The sequence below is a fragment of the Monodon monoceros genome, unplaced genomic scaffold (assembly GCF_005190385.1).
Source record: "Monodon monoceros isolate NGI ecotype Baffin Bay Population unplaced genomic scaffold, NGI_Narwhal_1 Super_Scaffold_18, whole genome shotgun sequence".
In the NCBI taxonomy this organism is placed as follows: domain Eukaryota; kingdom Metazoa; phylum Chordata; class Mammalia; order Artiodactyla; family Monodontidae; genus Monodon; species Monodon monoceros.
Genome location: NW_021703774.1, coordinates 3730595 through 3756313, shown reverse-complemented (window position 1 = coordinate 3756313; position 25719 = coordinate 3730595). Strand labels below are relative to the sequence as shown.

General features: G+C 38.2%; 1 protein-coding gene across 1 annotated transcript; it reads right to left on the bottom strand.

Moving 5' to 3' along the window:
- Positions 1-874: 874 nt before the first annotated feature.
- Positions 875-22794, bottom strand: ATP6V1G3 (ATPase H+ transporting V1 subunit G3). Its single transcript, XM_029229811.1, has 3 exons — positions 22675-22794; positions 8695-8795; positions 875-1089 (listed from the first exon to the last, which is right to left on the bottom strand). The coding sequence occupies exons 1-3, from the start codon at positions 22754-22756 to the stop codon at positions 916-918; spliced, it is 357 nt and encodes a 118-aa protein (XP_029085644.1). The 5' UTR covers positions 22757-22794; the 3' UTR covers positions 875-915.
- Between the last annotated feature and the right edge of the window lie 2925 nt (positions 22795-25719).

The following is a 25719-nucleotide window of genomic DNA, read 5'->3' as shown; positions in this document are numbered from 1 at the left end:
ATAGGGCACTAATGAATCCCATTCACAAGGGTGCCACCCTCATGACTTAATTATCTCCCAAAGGCCCTACCTCCAAATACCATGACATTGGGAATTAGATTTCAGCCTATGGATTTTGGGGCAATACAAACATTCAGGTTATAATACATACTAACCTAATATGTCTCCTGGGAGGTTTTGTTGTTGTTATTTTGTTTTTTGTTTGTTTGTTTGGTTTTGGTTTTTTCAGCCTAAACATGTATGCTAGCAACTCATTTAATTGTCATTTAATTTTTTTTAACATTTCTGCTAGAAAGAGAAGAATATTTGTTTTGTTGAGGTTAGGCAGAGGGGATGGTTATATAACCCATTACTCTTTAAGTACCTATGTATCTATCTGTCTATCTATCATCTCTCTTTCTATCTATGAAGTTCTTATTCTTCTTTGAACTAGTGATAACATCTTACTGGTTTCCTCATTGATTATTAAATTAAATAAAATCCTTAACATATATTCATTTTATATCTGGATCAGAGTCATGATTATATCTCCCTTAAAAATGATCTTTTAACAACTGCAACTAAGAACACATTTTCTATACCGATAAAAAGGAGAGGAAGTTAAAAAAAAAAACCTACACCCACTAAAAAATGGTCAAGTCCATTTTCTTCTTCAAGTTCAAAAAATATGTTGCCCTACATTCCTGACTTACTCCGAGTTAAAAGACAAGGTCATAGCTATTACCAGGAAAGCTGTAACAACTTTTTTGTTGGTTTGCTTTTAAATTCAGTATTCATGTATGAATTATGTCACATTATAATCTGTAGATGTCTAGTAAATTTAAGATGTACAGTTCAAATCTCTTAATATAAACATGAAACCATAAGCAACCAGGGGGCATGCAGACACCGTTTATTGAACAATGGGGTGCACATTTAGTTGGCAATTCTGTAGTTTGCGTGGATTTCTGGTTTCACGTCACAGACGATGCTCAAAAGCTGGTTGATCACACTTTCCATGGACTTGTTGTAGCTTCCATTCAGTTCTTCTATCTTCTCTAGCGTTTGCGCTTCTATTTCTTCCGAGATATTACTCTGAGAGCCCATTATCTGCCAAAATAAAACAGACAATTCACTGCATTATACATCATATTAAAATTTAGTTGTTTTGTAAGAGTAGTATCGACATATATACACTACGGAATGTAAAATAGTTGGCTGGTGGGAAGGAAAAGCATAGCACAGGGAGATCAGCTTGGTGCTTTGTGACCACCTAGGGGGGGGGATAGGGAGGGTGGGAGGGAGGCTCAAGAGGGAGGGGATATGGGGACATATGTATGCATATGGCTGATTCACTTTGGTGTACAACAGAAACTAACACCGTATTGTGAAGCAATTATACTCCAATAAAGATCTATTAAAAAAATTTAATTGTTTTGTAAGTTAAATTCATTTTGGCTTGTTTGTCATTTACATTATGCATTATTTTTCCAGAACTTTTTCAGAGAATGGGTAAGATCACCAGTATTATGAGTGGGATGGATACACTTTTCTAAAAGAATATTATCTGCAAAAAAAAAAGTCAAACCTAAATCACTATGCTGTGCACCTGAAACTATATTGTAAATCAACTATTAAAAAAAAAAGGAAGCTGGCCACAACAGGTGACTTCTACTTCTAAATTGACCTTCACACAGTACAAATTGAATGCAAGTTCACAGTCATTATACCATGCTCAGAAATTTTTTCATGTATTGATATTTATAATAGTTTCCATTGAATTCCTGTATTTTACCTTTTGCTTACTTTCTGTATTAAAAGTCTGGAAAATAAAGTTGAAAGGCATCATTAAACCCATTTTGCTGGTCTTTAAAGAGCAAATACCTGGTTTGTCAATTTTTAAAATACATTATCTGAACTCATTAAATCTTTTTTTTTGCTGTACGCAGGCCTCTCACTGTTGTGGCCTCTCCCATTGTGGAGCGCAGGCTCCGGATGCGCAGGCTCAGCGGCCATGGCTCACGGGCCCAGCCGCTCCGCGGCATGTGGGATCTTCCCGGACCGGGGCACGAACCTGTGTCCCCTGCATCGGCAGGCGGGCTCTCAACCACTGCGCCACCAGGGAAGCCCTTTTTTTTTTTTTAAGAAAGATACAGCCACAGTATGCTCAATAAGATACTTTCACAAGCACAGGTGTACCTTTTTTTAGGTATTAGATATAATCTTGAAAATTTTGGTATAAATTGGGATATACAGACATTTGGTCCCTAATTTTTATGGCTCGAGTTACAATTTTTTGATGGTGTGAAAGTGATACAAATTCAGTAGAAACTGTACTTTGAATTTTGATCTTTTCCCGGGCTAGTGATATTCTATACGATACTCTCTTGTGTTGCTGAGCAATGGAGGCCACAGCTCCCAGTGGGCCCAGTGATCTCAAGGGTCAACAACCCTTATACTCACACCCATTCTGTACCCAAACAACCATTTGGTTTTTCACTTTTGGTACTGTATTCAATCAATTACATGAGATATTCAACACTTTATTACAAGATCAGCTGTGTTAGATGACTTTGCCTAACTGTAGGCTAATGACAGTGTTCCAATCACGTTTAAGGCAGGCTGGGCTAAGCTATGATATGGGTAGATTAGGTGTATTCAATGCATTTTCAACTTTGATAGTTTCAACCTACCATGGGTTTATCAGGAGGTAAACCCACCATAAGCTGAGGAAGATCTGTACTCGTCCATCTAGTTCCATTGTAATTTTAGACTTCTGTTTAACTTATCTTTCTGATTGGTCTTTCATGGGCAGTGATTCCCAGTATTTCCCAGTACCTCCTCTATCTCTTAGCCTCTCTGTCAAGTAATGATATGACTGAAATATAATTTTACCAGGGGAGTTACCAGTTTAAAGGGATTCTGCAGAGAAACCCTTTGTAAGGTTATCCTTTGCTAAAGCAAACAGACAACTCCTAATTTTATCTCCTTTGTAAACTCAGCCTTTCTTGAACAGGACATTGTGAAGGCAACACAGCTGGTTTTTCTCTTCCATGAGTGTTTATGGAAAGTATGCATTTAATTTAGTCCAAGAGACCTCACTAATGATTGATTTTTTACTTCAAGGTAAAGAAGTCTATTCTAAATTCTAGAATCCACATGATCTTTCTGGGTCCCAAACTTGAAATCAAATGCAATTGAGGTGATCAGGTTCAAGTTCTTTTCTGTTTATAGTCCAGGCAATTGGGGCCTCCTAGTTCAAAGAAAGTCATTTTGGGGTGATATAGCTTCTAAGACATCAAATGACTTTAATAAAATAACATTTTGATAAGTGAGTATACAAGAAGCACAGACATGTGGACGAAATTTCCCTTGCTATGAAGATACTGAAAAATAGAAGAGAACTACTTACCAAAATAGTTCTACCAGAATAAAATTTTTCCTCTAAATCCAATATTGAATTTTTTTTGAGTTTGATAGAGTCTACCAAACTCAAAAAAAAAATTATTGTTTCTAAATTCAATGTCTTAAGTGGTGAAAAATTTAAAAGACACACAGTTATGAAACTATTGTCTACTTTTCTTTGGAGTAGTGTTAAAAATAGTTATTATTAGGCTAAGTTATTGCAACTGTCCTGAAGGACTTTGGAAAAGTTCACCTCAACATTAGGCTCTTTATTTTTATTGGAGTGTATTTGCTTAACAATGATGTGTTAGTTTCCGCTGTACCACAAAATGAATCAGCTATAGGTATACATATATCCCCTCCCTCTTAAACCTCCCTCCCACCACCCCCATCCCAGCATCTAGGTCATCACAGAGCCCCGAGCTGAGCTCCCTGTGCTATACAAGAGCTTCCCACTACCTATTTATTTTACACATGGTAGTGTATATATGTCAATGCTACTCTCTCAACCTTAGGCTCTTTATTTTTTAAATGGGGATAACATCACCCATTTGATGCGATCGTTTTAAAAATTCAGCCAGATTCATGAATGCAAAGTGGTGCTGTCCAACAGAAATGTAATAGCCCCAAAGTGAGCCATGTAAGTAATTTTAACTTTTCTAGAGTTGTATTTTAAAAATTGGTAAAATTAACTTGAATAATATTTTTATTTAACCCAATATAATCATACTACTCTTTTAATATACAGTGTAATATTATTGCATTATTGTTTGTCATACTAAGTCTTTGTAATCTGGTATGTATTTTACCTTTATAGAACGTCTTAATTTGGACTAGCTACATTTCAAGTGCTTGGTAGCTACATGAGAATTACCATCATTTTTGACAGTGCAGGTCTAGGGCGGCAGATGACAGCCACTAGTATTCGTTATATTCTTAAGGTGCTTTGTTAAGGCAACATGATAATTTTCTGAAGATATTTATTATGAAGACGGTGTTTAGCACAGAAGCTTAGCACTGAGCAAATAATCAGTAAATGTTAGTAATGATTATTATGATTTCTCACTGTGTTGCTTGTACTTTAAAATTTGTATAATCCATCTTAAACTTTCAGAAACATTGGAATACCCTTGTCAACAACCCATACTCCTATGTCTCATCCTGCATAATTATATGACATTATTTCTGAGTTTATTTGACCTGCAATAATTTGAGTTTCTGCACTGTTTCCTAGATGGTACGATAGCGTGACTCACCATACACCACTTTAAATGGTCTTCCTTGGGAAGAATTGCATTTGTATCTGAAGACAGTGCTACTTTAAGCCATGTAGGAGTTTAAATGAATGAATGTAAGCTCCACAAAGGGAGGGATAAGTGTCATCTCGTCCACTGATGAGTTATAACTGCCTCAAACATTGCCAGGCACATAGTAGATGCTCAATACATATTTGTTGAACAGAATAGAATGAGCAGATCACCAGGTGTTACAGAGAACTTATTACCTGTTCTACTGTTCTTCTTGGCCAAAGCCTGCTGCTTGAATATTTGGGACACTGTATAAATTAGAAGTTGATAATTAAGTGACAACTAATGGCACATTTGGTTGAAGGGCACAATTTAAAGACATCTCTATGTGTATTTTCAAACCTTCAGTGTTGAGACTGATGTGTATAGCTTTACAGCTTAATGACTGATGGTGTTGGTGAAATCTTTCAGCATTCAATAAGTTTCTTTTTAAGTTGTTTACATGTTCCAGTTTAAGGGCAATCAGAGGTTCAGGTCCCACACACAGTTTTGCGTTCTCAATTTGTGGTTGCTTCAAGGAAACAAAAATGTTTTCATGATATGAATTTAGGAAGAAAGATTAAAGACAAAAATCTTCAATATGCCCAGGGCAACCATTTTCAGGTCTTTGGTTTACATGAATGGTGCATCTAACTTTTACTTGCATTAACGGTGGATTTAATTTTTCCACTGTAGTAGTCCAGATTTCTTTTTATCTTCTTCGGTAGAAGATGTTATTTTGTAGGACTTTTCCAAAGTTCTACAGGATGGTTGCAGTAACTCCATCACTATAGTTTTGTCTTTTTGAGAATATTGTATAAATGGAATCACACAGTATATATTTCATATCCAATATAAACGAAATCAAACAGTATAAATGACGGCCTTCTCTCACTCAGCATAGCATCTTTAAATTTTAGAGTCACCCAAGCTGTTGCATATATTTTTAGTTTGGTCTTTTTCATTGCTGAGTGGTATGAAATTCTAGCAAGGGATAAAGTGAAACAAGGAATAAGTAAATAAGCAAGGGATCAGTAAATCTTTGTTATAAAAATATTCGTTGATATACAGCCCACATTGGGATACTTGCTTCTATTGACAAGTCAGGGGAGTTGGAAAAACCCAGACATTAACAAGAGCTAAAAAGCAACCAAAAAAGTAGCATCAAGGAGCAACCCCCACAGCAGGCAGAAAACTGGTTTCTTGGGTCTCCTCCCAGACCTCCCACATGCCCTGGGTTAACGATGATGAGCTTTAACTGGAATAGCTCTGTGTCTGACATATGGAGGTCACGCCAGGAAAGAAGATCTGTGCTCATGGTTGACAATATGCTTGAGGTAGCGGAGGCTTAAACATGCTGAACTTTTTATGTAAGCTTTTGATCAACTAGCTGTAAGATTGGCTTAGAGCTCTAATTATGAGAGCAATGAGGAATTTTAATTATTCTCTGACGCAGAGAACAAATATCCTGAACCAGTTTTACATTTTAGGAGATTCTTCTGGAGAAATAATATTTCAAGAGATTAAACCCAGCCACTTTCTAAAATGATGGTCAGTTTTGTAATTACTTAAAAATGCATATATTAGAAATATCCAACACAGGATCAAAAGAGCTGATTGGTGTGAAGAATGATTATTTTTTCAGGTCCTAATATGGCATGGTTATGACAGAACTCAGTAGGAAAGGTAAAGGCATGGAAGAGATGTTTAGCTCTTCATTCTTACTGGATACTGATTGGATACTTACTGTGGAGCAGACTCCATACCAATATCAAGGAAAGCAACAGAGAACAAAACAAAGAACCTGCATTTTGGTGCTTATAGTCCAGAAGGAAAGATAAACAATAAGCAAAGTATGTATATATATAATATATCCAGTAGTGATAAATGGTATGAGTACAATGGGTACTTACTTTCTTTTTTTATGAGAGACACAATTTCAGATAAGGTGATCAGGAAGAAGAGCTAACAACTAAACAGAGATCAAGGAGAGATGAAAGTGTGTAAAAGAAGAAGAGCCTCGGAATGGATAGAGCATAGGCAAAGGCCCTGCGGCAGCAGCCTGTTTAGTTCTTCTGGGGTAAAACAGGGAGACATATGGCGAGAACAGAACAAGTAGGGACAAAAGTAGTAGAAAATGTTACAAATGACCAAAGTAGATATTGTTGTCTATTGCTGAAAAGTCTTCTGGTATTTCCTGATGATTTCCTTTTCAATTAGCTGGCTTCATTCCATAAATCCTTCATGAAAATATAAAGCAATGCTGTTTCCTACCCTAACATTTAAAAAATATCTGTGGTTCAGAGTAAAAGGTAAGTGCATGACATTTTCAGAGCTGACAGTTTAGAGAGATAGCCAAGGGCCAATCATAGAGGGCATATATGCATGTGTGGACTTGGGACTTTATGATTCCTTTTTCCAAATATCGATAAGAATTTATTTTCGCTGAGTGGTCCGCTTTGTTCTAGAAATGGCTTTTTATTTTAAGAAACAGCCCATTGGAAAAGTTTTTCCTGCCGTGTAATCCAATTTACCTGATCCCACCTGAGCTCCACACCTACTGCCACTAAAATCAAAGCTGTTAACAGAAAGATTTACAAACTGCTTGTAGTTTATCTTGCAATGTCAGGCTTCTGCACAGAGCTTTATTTGTATTTTTGCTGAGGCAAAAAGAAAATATATAAACTTTAGTTATGGCACATGGAATTTAAGCCATATTGCAATCAGCTCTGAAAAATTCATGCGCATATATATATATATATATATATATATATACACATCTTTATTGGAGTATAATTGCTTTACAATGGTGTGTTAGTTTCTGCTTTATAACAAAGTGAATCAGTTATACATATACATATGTTCCCATATCTCTTCCCTCTTGCGTCTCCCTCCCTCCCACCCTCCCTATCCCACCCCTCCAGGCAATCACAAAGCACCGAGCTGATCTCCCTGTGCTCTGCGGCTGCTTCCCACTAGCTATCTACCTTACGTTTGGTAGTGTATATATGTCCATGCCCCTCTCTCGCTGCTTATATATCTTTTTTACTGTAAACTGTAGATATTTTTTTAAGTGTTAGTGTAGGAAAAAGCATTTCTTTATATTTTCCTAAAAGATTTGTTGAATGAAGCCAGCCTGTTGAAAAGGAAATCATAAGGAAATACCAGAAGACTTTTCAGCAATAGATAACAACATGTACTTGGGTCATTCCTAAATCTTGAATCCACCAAAGGAAATTTGGCCTAACAAGTTCATTGTAGAACATTGTACAACACATTTTATTGATTCTATTAGTAAACGTTAACAGACAACAGCAACCAAAATGTTCTCTGATGTTTCTTTCTTTCTAAAATGTGTTAGTCAATAATCTGTTGTAGTTGTGGTTCGGGGGCTCTAGAGCACAGGCTCAGTAGTTGTGGAGCACGGGCTTAGTTGCTCCGCAGCATGTGGGATCTTCCCAGAGCAGGGCTCCAACCAGTGCCCCCTGCATTGGCAGGCCACAGCTACTGAAGCCCGCACACCTAGAGCCCGTGCTCTTCAACAAGAGGAGCCACCGCAATGTGAAGCCTGTGCACCGCAGTGAAGAGTAGCTCCTGCTCGCCGCAACTAGAGAAAGCCCACGTGCAGCAACGAAGACCCAACGCAGCCAAAAATAAATGAATAAATACATTAATTAATTATAAAAAAGAATCTGTCGTAGGAATAATACTTTAACCAATTCCATCCACTTGTATATTTGAGAATACGATTTTTAATCTACAGTGTGTTAGACAATAACTATAGATTGACACTCTCTATGCCAAATCAAAAAGCCTTGGAAGTGAACATGTAAAATCAGTAATTCTGCAACGTTTAAGATTTTGCTTGATGTTCAGCCTTGGTTGAACTATATTCGCTCCATCCAGGGTATTTTTCTCTCCTGGTAGTGTGCATGACACCTTATGAGGATTAATATCATTATTAGTGAATATTCATACCTTAGAGTCTATGCTGCAAAAAATCAGTGCTGACTTTCTTACTTACCTTAGCGTGTTTCTGTCGAAATTCCTGATCTCTCTGCATTCTGTACTGGTCAATTTCTGCCATTGCTTCCTCCTTGGCTTGACGCAAACGCTTGGCTTTTCCTGAAAATTAACAGTGGTATAGAAGGAGCACTATTTTCTTTTCAACCCACCTGGAATTTACAACTTGATTTTTAAAAATATGGGTGAGGTCTTACATTATTATTATTATTTTTTTTTTTTTTTTTGCGGTATGCGGGTCTCTCACTGTTGTGGCCTCTCCCGTTGCGGAGCACAGGCTCCGGACGCGCAGGCCCAGCGGCCATGGCTCACGGCCCCAGCTGCTCCGCGGCATGTGGGATTTTCCCGGACCGGGGCACGAACCCATGTCCCCTGCATCGGCAGGCGGACTCTCAACCACTGCGCCACCAGGGAAGCTCTCTTACATTATTTTTTGACGCTTTTTTTTTTTTCTAGAATGACATCCTGCATTAAAACATGATAGATATTGAAAAATTCCTGGTTTTTTCAATTGGATTCTTTAGAACATGGAAATGACAACATTCTTTCACACCTCCATGTTTCAATAAAATATCTGCCCATTTACTCACAGCAGTACCAGCCAGAGAACAGATTTTAGCTGTCACTGAGTCAAAAAGACATTATTTGGTCAGACTTTCTGTCCTGATTTGCTGCCAGGAATCCTTCAGTCCATACCAACTGGATTCTATTGAATACTGGCAGATCTCCAAATGCACAAACATGCAGCTCAGACTCTATCAAACCAACTAACAATTTTTTAAAGCATTTTATTGGGTTTTTTCCTTGCCATTTGTTGACTCTAGAAAGTCTGATTAAGCCCCAGAGCACATCAAAGTAGATACTTTTTGTAGTAGCTTTCTCTGAGGGGGACTTGAAAGTGATTGTAAAACCAACCGTTTTTAATGGTTATGAGATTTAGTTAAGTAGCTCTCTTTTCTTTTATTAAGAGCAAAGATGTAAGTCTTAAGCCAGCAGACAGCAATGCAGATGAAAGTTTCAGACAAACACAAAGCTGTGGAGATCATTAGGTGAGCACATGACTTTTTTTGACAACCAGAGTAAGTTTGGGGGGTTATAGAGTAATAGTCATCGCTGCTAGGCACTCACCACCCACCACCTTCAGATACTAATGCTTTGTGATCATTAAAACTTTAAAGAAATTCTCAACTGTATTAAAATTAATTTGTCTCAGAATCTATCGTCTCTTTATTTTAGTTAAATGCCTTTATTCTTTTGCCCATTTAACATAGTTTCTTCTCTCTGATAAGGTCTCAAACTTTTGTTTTTAATTGTTGTCAAGGGTTTGTTATATGGTGTAGACTTTGAACTAAATAAGTGTATTTTCAGACATAGGAAACAAACTTATGGTTACCAAAGGGGAAAGGGGGGAAGAGGGATAAATTAGGAGTTTGAGGTTAACATATACACAGTACTATATATAAACGTAAATTAGATAAAATAGATAACCAGCAAGGACTATATAGCATGGGAAACTATATTGAATATTTTGTAATAACCTGTAAGGGAAAATAATCTGAAAAAGAATATATATATATATATATATATATATATATATATACACAGATATATATATATATATACACACACAGATATATATGTATATACACAGATATATATATATATAAATAACAGAATCACTTTGCTGTACACCTGAAACTAACACAACATTGTAAATCAACTATACTTCAAAAAAAATAATGAATAAATAAATAAATGTGTTCTCTTTAAGTAGCATTAAAAAAATCTTAAACTTTTATCTATGTGTCAATCTAGATACAGGCTTTTACATGGTTTCGTCTTTCTGTACCTTTGTTGTATTTAAGTGTAGATGGTGTCTAAATTTCTCTCCCTGCTGCGTATGAGTTGCTTTGCTAGTCACTGTATATAGATGGGATAAAGAGAGTCACTGAGTTATAAATTGAGACGTGTCTCTTTGAATATGTATTACCCTTGAATGGGGCTGAGCTGACCTCATTCAGAACAGAATCTGTCTACACTCTCTGTAAAATCCAAGGTCTCATATAAATTAATGGTCTTCTGATGCTTGAGGCTTAATGGAACATTCACAGCAATGCTTACCTTTTTCCTACTTAATTAATGCTCCTTACCATTTTGCATATACAGATTTCTTTATTCTCTATAGTTCTAACCATTTTGTGGCAACCAAACACATGCTATCCGCAGAACAATTAGATATGTTGGCAAGGAAAGCTGTTGCTGGATCCCCAGCCTACTTTCTTATCACGGCTTATCATTCACATTAGGACAAAAATATGTTTAAGATGTATTAACATTTTCTTAGTTATAATGGGTTCTATAATGGGTTCTAGGATACATAATGATGGGTTGTAGGATACGATTTTATCCAATCAACCACATAAAACATCTTGACTTTCCACCTTAATTGCAAATTATGTTAAATATACTGGTTTCAAAGTCACCACTCTAGCACATAAAAATAATAATAGAAAGAAGAGAATCTCCATGTGCCCTGCCGCCGGGAAGAATCCAGTACTCCACTTAAGAGACTGCATATTAGCTCCATCGTGCAGTGACAAGCTCAGAGTGTGTCTGATCCCCTCCTCATGGCACCAGTCACCCGCTGGTTCTCATTCAGTTAAAGAGGAGAGCCACAGGGAAGTCGCTGCTGGCACAGCAATTTTCTGGAAGGACTGGGCAGCTGCCGCCTGTGAGAGCTTGCATATCTTCCACCTGATTTCATCCAGGGCAAGAAACTAGAGCCTCACGCTGACTGTCTCGCTGGAGGTGAAGCAAAATGCATGCATCAAATCCACTTGTATTAACCTCTAGCTGGCTTCTCTGTCTCTGCGGGAGATTTCCAAATTTTTAAATTACACCTCTTTCGGAAAGACAGATACCATTTGATATTGCTTATATGCGGAATCTAAAAAAAAATGATGCAAATGAACTTATTTACAAAACAGAAACACAGTCTTAGAGAATGAACTTATGGTTACCAGGGGCAACGTGTCGGGGTGTCGAGGGATAGATTGGGAGTTTGAGATTGGCATGTACACACTGCTATATTTTAAATAGATAACCAACAAGGACCTACTGTATAGCACAGGGCACTCTGCTCAATACTCTGTAATAACCTAAATGGGAAAAGAATTTGAAAAAGAATGGATATATGTATATGCATAACTCAATCACTCTGCTGTACACCTGTAACTAACACATCACTGTTAATCAACTATCCTCCAATATAAAATAAAAATTAAAAAAAAACAGCATAAAAAATTACACATCTTTCTTCTTAAGCATTAAAAACATGGCTGCTGTGAACCAAAAGGGGTTCATTTTCTTATTTCTCAATACTTTCTCTATCAAACACAAGGGCGACCCTATGACAGATTTTAAATACAACAGTCAAATTTTTGTCCCAAATTTCCTCCAAGGTCACACAGGCTTATTAGGCTGAATGCTCTAACTTTTGTTTTAGAGAATGTGGCAATCTCACACGTCACGATTTTAAATACTGCTAAATCAGGTGCTTCAGGGTGGTGCAGGAAAAGATGGTTTTCATTTATTCATCCATTATTCATTCAATATTTATTGAACACTTATTACTTATTACACTCATTACTACACTTAATACTACTTATTATACACAGGACTAGAGCCAGAAAAATATATGATATGGTCCTTGCCTCTAGCTGAGGTACATATGGTGTATTTTTGTTTTTTTGGCTGCGATGCGAGGCATGCAGGGTCTTAGTTCCCTAACCAATCAGGGATCCAACCCTCACCCCTTGCATTGGGAGCACAGAGTCTTAACCATTGGACAGCCAGAGAAGTCCCAATATGGTGTATTTTGGAAACATGTACATGCTGCTTCAACGTCCAAGAGGAAAATTATAAAATGCATAAAATTGTGAAGAATACACAAAATCAACTGTGAAAGCAATGAAACAGAAATCTTGGTTCTATTTGTTTTGTGACAGTTAAAGATGACAACATTTATGGAAACTTCTACTATGAAAATTCTAGAGCCTGTGCTTCCCCTTCATCCCAAGAGTCATGTTGCATTTTCTGGTAACAGAGGAAGTGAAAAATACAAACAGACCCACACATGTAGAGTAAGGGGCTCAGAAAAGGCTTCTAGGGGAGGTCAGGGAAGACTTCTGAGGAGGAAACGTTAAGCTGAATAGACTTAGCCAGGACAGAAATGGGAATGAATTGTCTACTTTTGAGATTAGAAAAAATACAAGACCATCTTTTCTGAGATATTTTTGGGAAAATTGGACTACCAGGGAATTCCCTTATTTTATTAAATTTATTTTATTGAAGTATAGCTGATTTACAATGTTGTGTTAATTTCGGCTGTAGAGCAAAATGATTCAGTTATACGTATAGATACATTCCTTTTTTCATATTTTTTCATTATGGTTTATCACAGGATATTGAATACAGTTCCCCTTGCTCTACAGTAGGACCTTGTGGTTTATCCATCCTCTATATGATAGTTTGCATCTGCTAATCCCAAACTCCAAATCCATCCTTCCCCCAACCCTCCTCCCCCTTGGCAACAACAAGTCTGTTCTCCATCTCTGAAGTCACTCATTTTTAGACATTTGGTTGGTTACACAGAAATGTTCTACATTCAACAAGCCATTATTGGGATCTATTCCATAGGATGTTTTGTGGGAGGAAAAGTAGGAGAGAAAGATGTTTGGATTGATTTTTAGGTGACTTGTGGGGAAAGGACTAAGAAATTGGGCAGGTTACACTTGAACTCTATGTGGGGACAGAGGGCAAGGCTCACAGCTGCATCCTGCCTGGTTTCCTGGCGAGAAGAGGCCAAGGGACTGTCCCAAGATGCTGATGGGTCCTTGAGACACTCTGTTGGTTGTATGGCTAAACTGGTTCTGGAACGTGTTCTGGTGGGAAGACAAGATGACATTGATCATTTCCGAAGGAAATCAGAATGATACAGTAGGCACTGATACAATAAGATGTTAGAAGCTTTGTAACCTTAAGCCAGTTATTTAGAGTTTCTGAACCTGAGTATTCTCATCTATAAAACAGATTTAAGAATCTACTGCAAAGAGTCATTGGAAGGATTTTTAAAGTTGTATATGAAGTGATTGTAAGAATATGCAACAATTTCTAATCATTGTTAGGAAAACAGATTCCAATTCCTGGGACCCTTTTGCTAAGAAGGAAGGCAGCGAGTAAAGCATGAGCTGGAGGAAAGGTCCCTAGGATGCCACCAAAAAAGAAGCCTCTGTAGGCTTCCCTGAGGACACCTACGTGGGTATATCCAGAGGGCGGCTGGACAGACATCTTTGGAATTCAGGAGAAAGGTCTAAAATGGAGACAGAGATTTGCTTGTTAGTCATCTGAGTTTGTGTGTGTACTAGTCCTAGCAGCGGGTTTGCACTGAAATCAACGCCAGGGGATGGGGTGGGGGGGTGTGGAAAGAGAAGAAAAGAGGGCTAAGGTCTCAACCTAGGGATCACCAACATTGGGGGATGAGGAAAGGAAGAGGAACCTCAGGAGGATCTGAGAGTAGTCATCAGAGAAGTAGGGGAAACCAAGAGAGAGGACAGAACTGTGCAAGGAGGAGGTGGCCAACACACATTCCATGGAGTGGAAATAAGAGACATCTAACCAACCAATACTCCTGTCTATCTACTATGTCCCCCACTCTTCTAGGTCTGTTGATACAGCAGTGAAAACCACAACAGACAAAATTTCTGCTCTCGTGGAGCTCTGAATGTAAGAGGGGGAAGCAGAGATAGGAAACAGGTAGTAAGGATATGATACGGCAGGGATGATGAACACTGTGCAGGGGAATCAAGGCACCTAAGGGACAGAGAAACAGCAGTGGGTGCTGACACAGATAGGGCAAGCCTTTCAGAGGATGGGGTATATGAGCAGAGACTTCAAGGAATGAAACAACTAGCCATGCAAATGCCTGAAAGGGAAGAGCATTCCAGGCAGAGGGAACAGCAGAGGCAAAGACCCTGAGGTGGAAGAGTATTTGACCGGTTCAAGGAACAGTAAAAGCATCCGCCTGGCTGGGTCACAGGTCAAAGAGAGCAGAATGGTTGAATGTTAGGAAATGATATCAGAGAGGCAGCAGTGGGACCAGGTCACGGAGACCTCTTGGGGTTGATAAAGACTGGGATCCCTGAGGTGCTAAAGCCATGAAGGGTTTTTAGCCACAATGTGGCATTATACTACTTCTGCTTTAAAAGGATTTCTTGGGACTTCCCTGGTGGTCCAGTGGTTAAGACTCTAAGCTTCCAATGCAGGGGGCACAGGTTCGATCCCCAGTCAGGGAACTAAGATCTCACATGCTGCGCATAGTGACCAGAAAAGAAAAAAAAAAAAAAAATACAAGAAAGGATTTCTTTGGCTAGTGTGGTGAAATAGATTGTAAGGGCTAGGGAGAAGCAGGAAGATCGATCTGAAATCTATTGCAATAGGTCAGACAAGTGTTAATGATGATTAGAAATAGTAAAGCAGCAGTGGAATTGACAAGAAGTTCTATATACTTTGAAGACAGAGCTGATGGAGAAACAGAGATAGATGAGTCAATGCTGGCTCCATCATTTTATTTTGGGGCAGAGTCAAGAGAGCAGTTTAATTGAGATGGCCATTAAACATCTAGCGGTGTGGGGAGAAGGCTGATGTTTATATAAATTTGGAGATCAGGGAAGCAATTCGGGCTGGAAATATTAAGTTTGGGAATCATCAACCTGGAGCCAGGATTTAAAGTCATGGAATTAGATGTAATCACTTAGGAAGTATCTGTGGATACAGAAGAGAGCAAGTCCCACCTGGGCCCCCAACCGTAGAGACTGGGAAGATGAGAGAAAGCCAAGCATGAGAGCAGGGCTGCATAGTTCAGTGAGGGAAGAGTTTCAGAGATGAAAGAGGAATTCAGTTGGGACTGAGATAGTCAATTAATTGGATTTAGCAACTTTGCTGGTCTTGACAAGGGGGGCTTTGGTGGAGTTGGAGGAACAAACGTCTGATTAGAATGGGTTCAGGAGAAAATGGAGTTTAAAAAAATGGAGACACGGGCAATAAAGGCAACTTCTTTGAGACGTTTTCACTAACGAAAACAGACTAAGAAGGTAAGGACTCAGGACAGCCAAGTGAGTCTGACAATTAAAGGATGTTGGATTGTGTCCTTCAAAATATGTTTACATCTGGTACATGTGAATGTGACCTTACTTGGAAAGAAGGTCTTCGCAGATGTAATCAAGTTAAAATGAGGTCATGCTAGGGCTTCCCTGGTGACGCAGTGGTTGAGAGTCCACCTGCTGATGCAGGGGACATGGGTTCGTGCCCCTGTCCGGGAAGATCCCACATGCCGCGGAGCGGCTGGGCCCGTGAGCCATGGCCGCTGAGCCTGCACGTCCGGAGCCTGTGCTCCACAACGGGAGAGGCCACAACAGTGAGAGGCCCGTGTACTGCAAAAAAACAAAACAAAACAAGCAAACAAAAAAAAATGAGGTCATGCTGGATTGAGATGGGCCCTACATCTGATGACTGGTGCCCTTCTAAGGAGAGGCAGATCTGGAGACAGAAGCATAGGGGCACAGAGTAGACACACAGGGAAGAAGACCTTGTGATTACAGAGGCAGAGATTAGAAGGATGCAGCTCCAAGCCAAGGAAAGCCAAGGATTGCCGGCAATCAGCAGAGGTTAGGAGAGAGGCATGGGACAGATTCTCCCTGAGGGTCTCCCGGAGGAAGCAACCCCGCCAGCACCTTGTGTCTGGACTTCTGGCCGCCAGAGCTGGAGGTTAATACATTTCTGATGTTGTAAGCCACCCTGTGTGTGGTGATTGGTTACAGTAGCCCTAGGAAGATAATATAGTGGCTTAGAGAATCAGAGAAACAATGTTAGTTGAGCTTTGGAAACCAAGTCAGATACTTGAGTGTGGTACAAAGAGTAGGTATACAAGTGAAAAAAAAAAAGCATAAACGGAGCAGAGGTCACCTTGATTTGGTATAAACACAAAGTGCACTTGAGGAATGCTTGGAGATTTCTATCTGTTGCTAATAACATTTTTATTCTGCTCTACCACATAGAAAAAAAAAAGAAAAAAGCTTTCTTGGCTTTGGGGGGTTGTTAATATTACGATATAACCAACCTGGTTTGAAGAATGCTTTTATTTGGTTCACCTACTACAAACATTGGAAAAAGTGAAGTCGCCAAGGAAACAAAGAAGCTCCTCTCTTTTGGTGCTTATCCTCATCTCTCCTTTCATTACTCTACCTCCTTGTAATTACTTTGCTTTTTCTTTTACTTGTTCTTTCCTTGTTAAAAAAAAAAAAAAAAAAAAATATATATATATATATATATATATGTATATATATCATAAGTAGTTTTGTGTAGATCCTGGATTGAATATAACCAAATGTTATTAAGAGATGAAAATGTCATGTGGTTATTATTTTAACATGACCCACTCAAAGAAATGAAAGTCCAATATACCTACAAATAGCCCATTAGTCTGTGGGCTATAAAGAAAAAGGAAGAATTTACAAGCCTACAAAACATACAAAACAGGGCCATGAATTTTTACTGGAACAATTTTTATTTTATTAGTTCAGTAGAAGTCGTATCTTCATGAATCAGAACACACACTTGCGTAGTGAAAATTGATGAAATCAAGGTGCTTGTTTAAATAAACTTGGAATATCTGTATACTGGGAAACAGACAATTACAAATGTTGATTTACAAAACTATTGTTGGTAGGCCTCCTAGAGAGCCAGACAGATCTGCATTATTGTATTCACTGATGTGTTATCTAAGTAAGAAGTAGAAATATTTCAATTATTTATTTTGCACTAAAGTATAATTCAATGGGGACTTCATCAAAGACGCTGAGGAGGTCAGGGGAACTCAGCTGAACTCAGAATCCTCGTTATTAAATAGCGGAAGAATACTCATAGCTAATTCTTGTGCAGCCCCTTCTGGGTACCAACGGGTGTTTTAAGTCCTTTATAAGCATTCGCTCAAGTTGATTATGACATCAACTCCACGAGGTAGATACTGTTCCTCCAATTTGAGGCTAAGGAAGTCAAAGCATCAGGATCCTAAGAGACGACCTGCCCAGTGCCACCCAGCCAGTTGGAGGCTCAGCCCACACTGTCTGGTTGCAACCCCTGCGGGTGTGTCCCTTTCCAAGATAAGTGAAATAAATACTGCTCTCATAAAAGGTCATAACTTAAAGTAAAAAATAATATTCCAAAGAAACACAAGTCCTTATTCCTCCTGTTGATAATGGTATCTTGAATTTCTACTCTAATTCTGATCAAAGATGCAGTTCAATTCCCCAAACCTGGGCTCCAGGATAGGTCCCAGTTCTGTTGCAAAAATGTATTTAATTTGTCTTCGGCCAGCACACTCACTTTGATGCTTTGATTGATGAACAACTTTTAGGCAAAAGGTATTAACTTCAAGTAAGATTATTTAAAATAGTGTCAACCTACTGTGATTCCATCTGAATTCAACCAAACAGTGTCTCAAATAAAAATTTAGGTGAAGGTCTTAACTAATAAATACAAAGGAATGCGTAATCGGTGAATAGAGGCAAATATCTGAGTTCTTCAAATAAAAATTTAGGTAAGGATCTTAACTAAAAAATACAATGGAATCCATAATCAGTGAATAGAGGCAAACATCTAGAAGCAGACCCAGTCTCCCCCATTATAAGAAAAATTGACCCAGAAGCTGCAGCAGTTGTAAAAAAGAATGAAATTAGACTGTGTATTCTATTCTTCTATTTCATTCTTCTATTGTTATTACTTATAGTAATATACAATATATATAGTATAAGTTAAAAACAACAATAACTATTTAGTTTGTACCCTACTGCCTTAGGCATCACTTTCTGATCCTTAAAAATATTTGGCCATATACGTATTAAATATTTATATAAAATATAATATTTATATTATAACACATAATATATAATATAAATATTATATATATTTTATTCTTATATATTTTTATATTTTAAAAAATATAAAAGATATTTATATATTTTAGAAAAGAAAAAATTGAAACTCAGAAATGCTCAATAACTTGCAAAAGAAACATAAGAAAAGCCAATGGTTTTTCTATTTTGTTGCCTCACTTTTTAAGTCTGTTTACTCACCCCCAACTCCGCACTCCCGCTCCTTCAAAACAAAACGAAAAACAAACTCATCTGTCTCAGCAGCTGGTAAGTGGGGACCTGTGATCCTTATACAACGGGGCCTCCAACCCCTAATCTGTACCCCTTTAGGCAAAACCTTTATTTTTTTAACATTTATTTATACCATCTACTGGATTATGTAACAGCTTCACCGGGATCTGAGGCAGCCTCCTTAATGGAATAAATCAATATTTTTGCAACATAATATTAAACATGTCCACCTTATTAATCTTATATTTTTCTAAAAGGATTAACATGTAAATTGCTGTATTTTCTCTCTCTCTCCCTCCCTCTCTTTCTCCCTTTTAAAATGAATATTCCCAAGTCTCTTTCTAGCAGAGACTCTATGTGTAAGTTTCTGAGGGACTTTCCAATAAATGGATTTAAGAAAGAGATGGTGATTCTAGACCTTCTACAATGGTGTTCACTATTGTGATCTGTTGGTTCTCATTCTGAATCTCTATTCTGCCTTCGTTATGTCAGATTTTCAAATAAATCTCTTTATGGAAAAAGATAAAGTGAAACATATGGGTTTATAAAAATGATGGCTATCTGTACCTCTCATGTCATTTACATATTTACGTCATTGGGGAATTCTTTAAGGAAAGGTCTAGGTCTACTCATCAAGCATATGTATTAGAGTGGCTTGGAAATGGTGGGTGCCCGATAAGTACTTACTGAATTAAATAAATGAATGAAATAAAACATAGTGAAATATGAGAGAAGCTACAAAATACCAGGTAGCAAAGGTATTATTTTATTTTGCCTTAGCATGCTTAAGAAGTGAGTATGATGCCCAGTTACAGCTGGGCAAGAAAACAGCTTCTATCCAGTGAAAATGCTTCTCAAAGCTGTTTGAGGCAGAGGAGAGACATTCTCTGTAAAATTGAGTGCAGAGGTTATTGGTTGAAATAACATTTGGAAACATATTTTCCAAAATGTTTTTAAGGTCTGGGTATTTACTATTACTGATTGATATTTGCTTGAATATTTAAGAACAAAGACGAAGAAAAAGAAAAGTACACAAGTACTTTCAGTGACCAGCAAACAAAATGAACATTTTGTATACGAATAATACAGTATGGATTTTCTAGTACTGACTTCTGATGAAAGATTGCCCAAGGACAGCATACGTACTTGAGGAAAGGAAAAGAAGTTTGGCTTTTATCTTTATTATGAAATCTGAGCTTAGACTGTTCTGACTGGTTCCCAATTTCAAACAGCTTGTATGATTTACAGTACTTCTCTAACGATGTTGAAAAAGGAAAAGTAGTTGGTAAAAACCATTTGGATCCTATAATAATAGTGATTCTATTTTTTTTCTTTTTTTGGTTTCTCATTTGTTGTTTACTTATTTTTTTTATTGAAGTATAGTTGATTTACAATGCTGTGTTAATTTCTGCTGTATAAGCAAAGTGATTCAGATATATATATATATATATATATATATATACACACACACACACACACATTCTTTTTTTAAATATTCTTTTCCATTATGGTTTATTATAGGATACTGAATATAGTTCTCTGTGCTGTATAGTAGGACCTTGCTGTTTACTGATAACATCGATCCTGTATGTGCTTTATCATTGTTTCACTTCTTCCATAATGGAAAATAAAGGTAACATAATGATCACATCTTAAAATAAGTTGGTTTTCTGTTCTGGATATTTTAAATGTGGTAAAGAAATCTGAATAAAAAATAAGGGAGTTTTCTACACTGTTTCAGCTGGCAGGTACTGGACTGCTTTGTTTCCTGTACAAGTACGCTGCATTCATACCATTTTGCCAACCTTGGCATGGTTTCTTGTAGAAAAAGAAATGGAGAAAGAGGTAAAGTTTTCTTTTTCATTATCTTTTGCCATCCTGTTCTCTTCTAGCTCCTCCACATGGGGTCTTTTTCTTTTTTGTTGTTGGTGCCCACCTTGCTGAGTGTTCAGGAAATCAATTTATCTTAAGAAAGGAAAATGATTTTGCCTGCGGTAGAAAACCCCAGGGGACAGAGCAGTGCCTCAGCCCGACTTCCTCTCTCACATTGTAATGTCCTGTGCCTGCATTTCATGCGACACACTGAAACTAGCTTCTGCCAGTATCACCCGATCCCTATCACTACTTACTTACACAACTACTAAGCAACGATTTTAAGACATGATCCCTATCTCGCAGGGCTTTGAATCTAATTGCAGAGACAGAGCATGTGATTAGGGAGAAGGTAAATGACATACCTTCCTATAGATTAAGTCATCATGTGATATGAAATGGGACAGTGGGAAGAACAGAGGTCTTGGCCCAGGGAACATGAATTTGGGTTGCAGATCTGCGATCTTAGTTTATTCATTATAAAAATCATGTACGTTTTGTACCATGCAGTTGTTAAGATCATGGCTGGGTAACCAGACTCCATCCAAATCCAGTCTCTACCATTTACCCTCTGTGCGACCTTGGGAAAGGGGCAGAATTTCTCTAAGCATCACTTTCCCCTTTTTGCAAAATAGATTTGTGTGAGGGGTAAATAAGATAAACTTTGAACATGGTGCTTGGATGATATTTTCTATTTTTAAAAAAATATTATGGCAAATTATGGACTCAGTTTCTAGATACGTGAAATGGAAATAATAGTAATACCTAATTCATATGGTTGTTGTAAGTATCAAGGAGAACAGGAAGGGGGTTGAGGTTTATTGAGAACATCTTACCTGTTAAGTCAGTAGATGCAGGGCCAAATAGCAAGAGTATTAGAAAATGAGAATAAAATGGAAATATTTTTAAAATTAGAAATTAAAAGCTATCCAGAGAGGGAGGAGAATGAGCCATTAACTGTTATGATCACAATTTTATAGAAACAGAAACCAATGCTTACAGAGCTTAAGTCACTTGCTTATGTTCACTCCTTAGTAAGTAGATTCAATCTGGAAGTTGTCTATCTCTCTCTTTTTTTTTTTTCTTGGCCACACTGCACGGCTTGTGGGATCTTAGTTCCCCAACCAGGGATTGAACCCAGCCCTGGCAGTGAAAGCACCAAGTCCTAACCACTGGACAGCCGGGGAATTCCCAGTGATCTATCTCTGAACCATGTCACAATATTGAGACACTGAGGCTGGGCAATGTGAAGGAAATTGCAGAGGCAAAGCTTAAGCCTGTGTTTCCATAACTTCAATGTCCATTATCATTTCACTTAGCAGGTAGCCTGTCCAAAAGATCTGAGCTGGCAAAATCTATCTCCACTACAGTGATGGGGGACAGACAACTGGGTAGTTTCTATGAACTGGCCAAGGTCTACCAGGGAGTGTGGTGGAACCAGGATTTTTTTTTTTTTTTTAAAGAAGATGTTGGGGGTAGGAGTTTTATTAATTAATTAATTTATTTTTGCTGTGTTGGGTCTTCGTTTCTGTGGGCGGGCTTTTTCTAGTTGTGGCAAGCGGGGGCCACTCTTCATCGCGGTGCGCGGGCCTCTCACTATCGCGGCCTCTCTTGTTGCGGAGCACAGGCTCCAGACGCGCAGGCTCAGTAGTTGTGGCTCACGGGCCTAGTAGTTCCGTGGCATGTGGGATCCTCCCAGATCAGGGCTTGAACCCATGTCCCCTGCATTAGCAGGTAGATTCTCAACCACTGCGCCAGCAGGGAAGCCCCATGGAACCAGGATTTAACCAGAGTCTGCCTGCCCCTGAGATCCGTGCTCATCCTACTGCATCCCCCCTCGTCCCTTTTTGTGACAAAACTCTCACAAATCAGACAGAATGGAGACTTACTCTTCTTAGCCTCCTCGAGCTTGTCCTTGGCCCTTTTCTCTGCCTGGAGGAGCTGGTGGATCCCTTGAGACTGGCTGGTCATGGCGGCGGCTCCAGCCAGGCGGCTTCTGTGACTCTGGGAAGTGATGGATCTATTTATCCTTAGAGAAATCACCACATAGCTCAAATTGTTGTGTCAACAGTGAGTTCTAAGCACAGCTGTTGGTTCCAAAATGGCCTGAGTGAGTAGGGTAGCTGGACTCCAAGGAGAGCCCAAGGGTGGAATCCAGAAAAACAAGTTAAGTCAAGGAAGTTGAGGACTTATTTCTGCCAACTTTAGCTCTTTTCTATGAAATGGGTGTTGCATCTACTTACAAAGAGTGAGTAAGACGTCTTTAGGGAGATCAGCGAACCTATCCCTCCTAGGAATACTGACTTCTTTACTGAATTTTTCTTTCAAGTTACAAGATCTTTCTTTGTTCTTTGTCCTGGGGGTTCTAGTTTTAGGTCTTTATTTGTTTCTAGTGATGCAATTATAACCTCAGGACAAATTTATTAACATTTTGGGAGGAAAGGGGATTTCCTGGGTTTATGATAGACATCTATTCTGTTCTCTCCCTAGGCCTCAGGTGATAGGAAAGAAAAGGATTCTTTGGGGCTTGGTGTTGTTCTGTAGCAGTGCTGTTTGCTAGAGTTCGATCTTAGTGCAGTGACTAAATCAGCATTAAGGGAAATATTACTGAAGCTTCTGAGTTTAAATTAAAATCATCTAAACATGCGTTTTATGTTAATTGCTTTGTGCTTGCATTGGGGGCTGTCCTAAGACAGTCCAATAAAATCCATCATATTTGATTTGATTCAATCCACTAGGGATTGGACAGATTGGAACATTCATCACAGTAGAGGATCATAAAATATCATTCACACGTACCTAAACGTTTTATTTGAAATGAAAAGTTAATCTTTTGAGATATGGCCAAGGCTTTATAATCAGCAGAGTGGAGTGTCATGTACTATTGCTTTCATAAACTACACCTCTGCTTAGGTATCAGTTAGTACTTTTTTACTAACTGAGAGAATGGAGATCATCAGTGATTTCAGTGAATGGTTAGGTGGAGGTCATTGTAAGAAACTTGCTTTAATTTTATACCAACAGTGTTTATTGACTATCTCCTGAATGCATTGCACCAAATGAGGCCAGTTCAGGAGAATCAGATCTTGAATTACAGAGAAAGGGTGATTCTGGAGGGAGATTACAGGAGAGGAATTAGGTAAGAAAGATGATTTTTTTATACTAGCATAGAAAAATACTAAAAGCTTGAAGGGACAGGTATGACTTTGTCATCATTTGAACAAGGTACTTAGCTAGATTCTAACCAGCAAAGGCATCTCTGGTCCACAATACACACCTTCCTGGCCTGATTCTAAGACTCCTTTCCTGAGTGTTTCATTTTTTTTTTTTCATTCAAATCAGTTTGCCTAAATAATATAATATTAATGTGTGTGTGTGTTTTAAATCAACTTGGAGAACATTTTACTTTCAGACACTTAGTACAGGAAATATGTGTTATGTGAAATACAAAAGGTGTTCAACACCACTTCCTGCCACTAACACGAAGTGATGCCCAACAGTGACTTACACTGGGACTTATTGTACAAATTCAAGCACTCAGAACTCATGAATGCCCTGATTGAATTTTGGTCTACAAAGTGCTCAAACACTTATCAGAATTCTGTATGTAAACTCTGATAGCAATAATGATAACTTCTTTTTAAAATTTTTATTGAAGTATAGTTGATTTACAATGTTGTGTTAGTTACTGCTGTACAGCAAAGTGATTCAGTTATACATATATATATATTCTTTTTCATATTCTTTTCCATTATGGTTTATCACAGGATATTGAATATAGTTCCCTGTGCTATACAGTAGGACTTTGCCGTTTATCCACCCCTTATGTAATAGTTTGCATCTGCTAATACCAACTCCAAACCCATCCCCCCATTCTTTGGCAACCACAAGTCTGTCCTCTATGTCTGTGATTCTGCTTCATAGAGAAGTTCATTTGTGTCATATTTTAGATTCCACATATAGGTGAAATCATATGGTATTTGTCTTTTTCTTTCTGACTTACTTCACTTAGTACGATCATCTCCAAGTCCATCTACATTGCTGCGAATGGCATTACTTCATTCTTTTTTATGGCTGAGTAATATTCCGTTGTATACATGTACCACATCTTCTTTATCCATTCCTCTGTCTACAGACATTTATGTAGCTTCCATGTCTTGGCTATTGTAAATAGCGCTGCTATAAACATAGGGGTGGATGTATCTTTTGAATTATAGTTTTGTCTGGGTATGTGCCCAGGAGTGGGATTGCTGGATCATATGGCAACTGTATTTTGTAGTAATGACAAGTTTTGAATAACCTAGATGTTCAGTCGGAACAGAGGAATCACCCATTGTTAGATGCTACTAACACAATAATATTGTCAGGTACTTTCGAAATACCTGTAACTTACAGTGAACATATCCTTGGCAGAAAATTGTAATCATATTTCCTTTAAGATCTCACTCATAATTTTAAATTTTATGACAGAAGTTTTCCTTCTCTTCATTTAATTAATAGAGGAGTCTTTCTTGGGACCAGAAATACCAACAGAACATTGCAGGATCCTTCTTGACAAAAAGATGCAAAGTGGAATATTGGAAGAGGTGTCCACTTACACAGGAGAAAAGGGCTTTGAGTGTAACTCAAAGTAGGGAGTTAGAATGATTCCATCTTGTCTTCTCCTGACCCTCAAAGGATCACAGTCCCAGTTACAAGGAGGGATAGAAAAATCTACCCATAAGCAGAGAAAGATCTCCTCTCAGCCTGGGCTCTGGGTAAAAAAAAAGTAACTACAGGCCTACACTTGTGTAGATTTAACGGTATATTAACAGGATCTTCTGTAGAAATAAAACCATGCTGGACAGGAGCTTACAATCTAAACTGCAGAACAACTGGGAAGGTAAAGTACAGGGGAAGTGGGCAGAGTGGGGGTGGGTAGCGCCGGAAGCCTG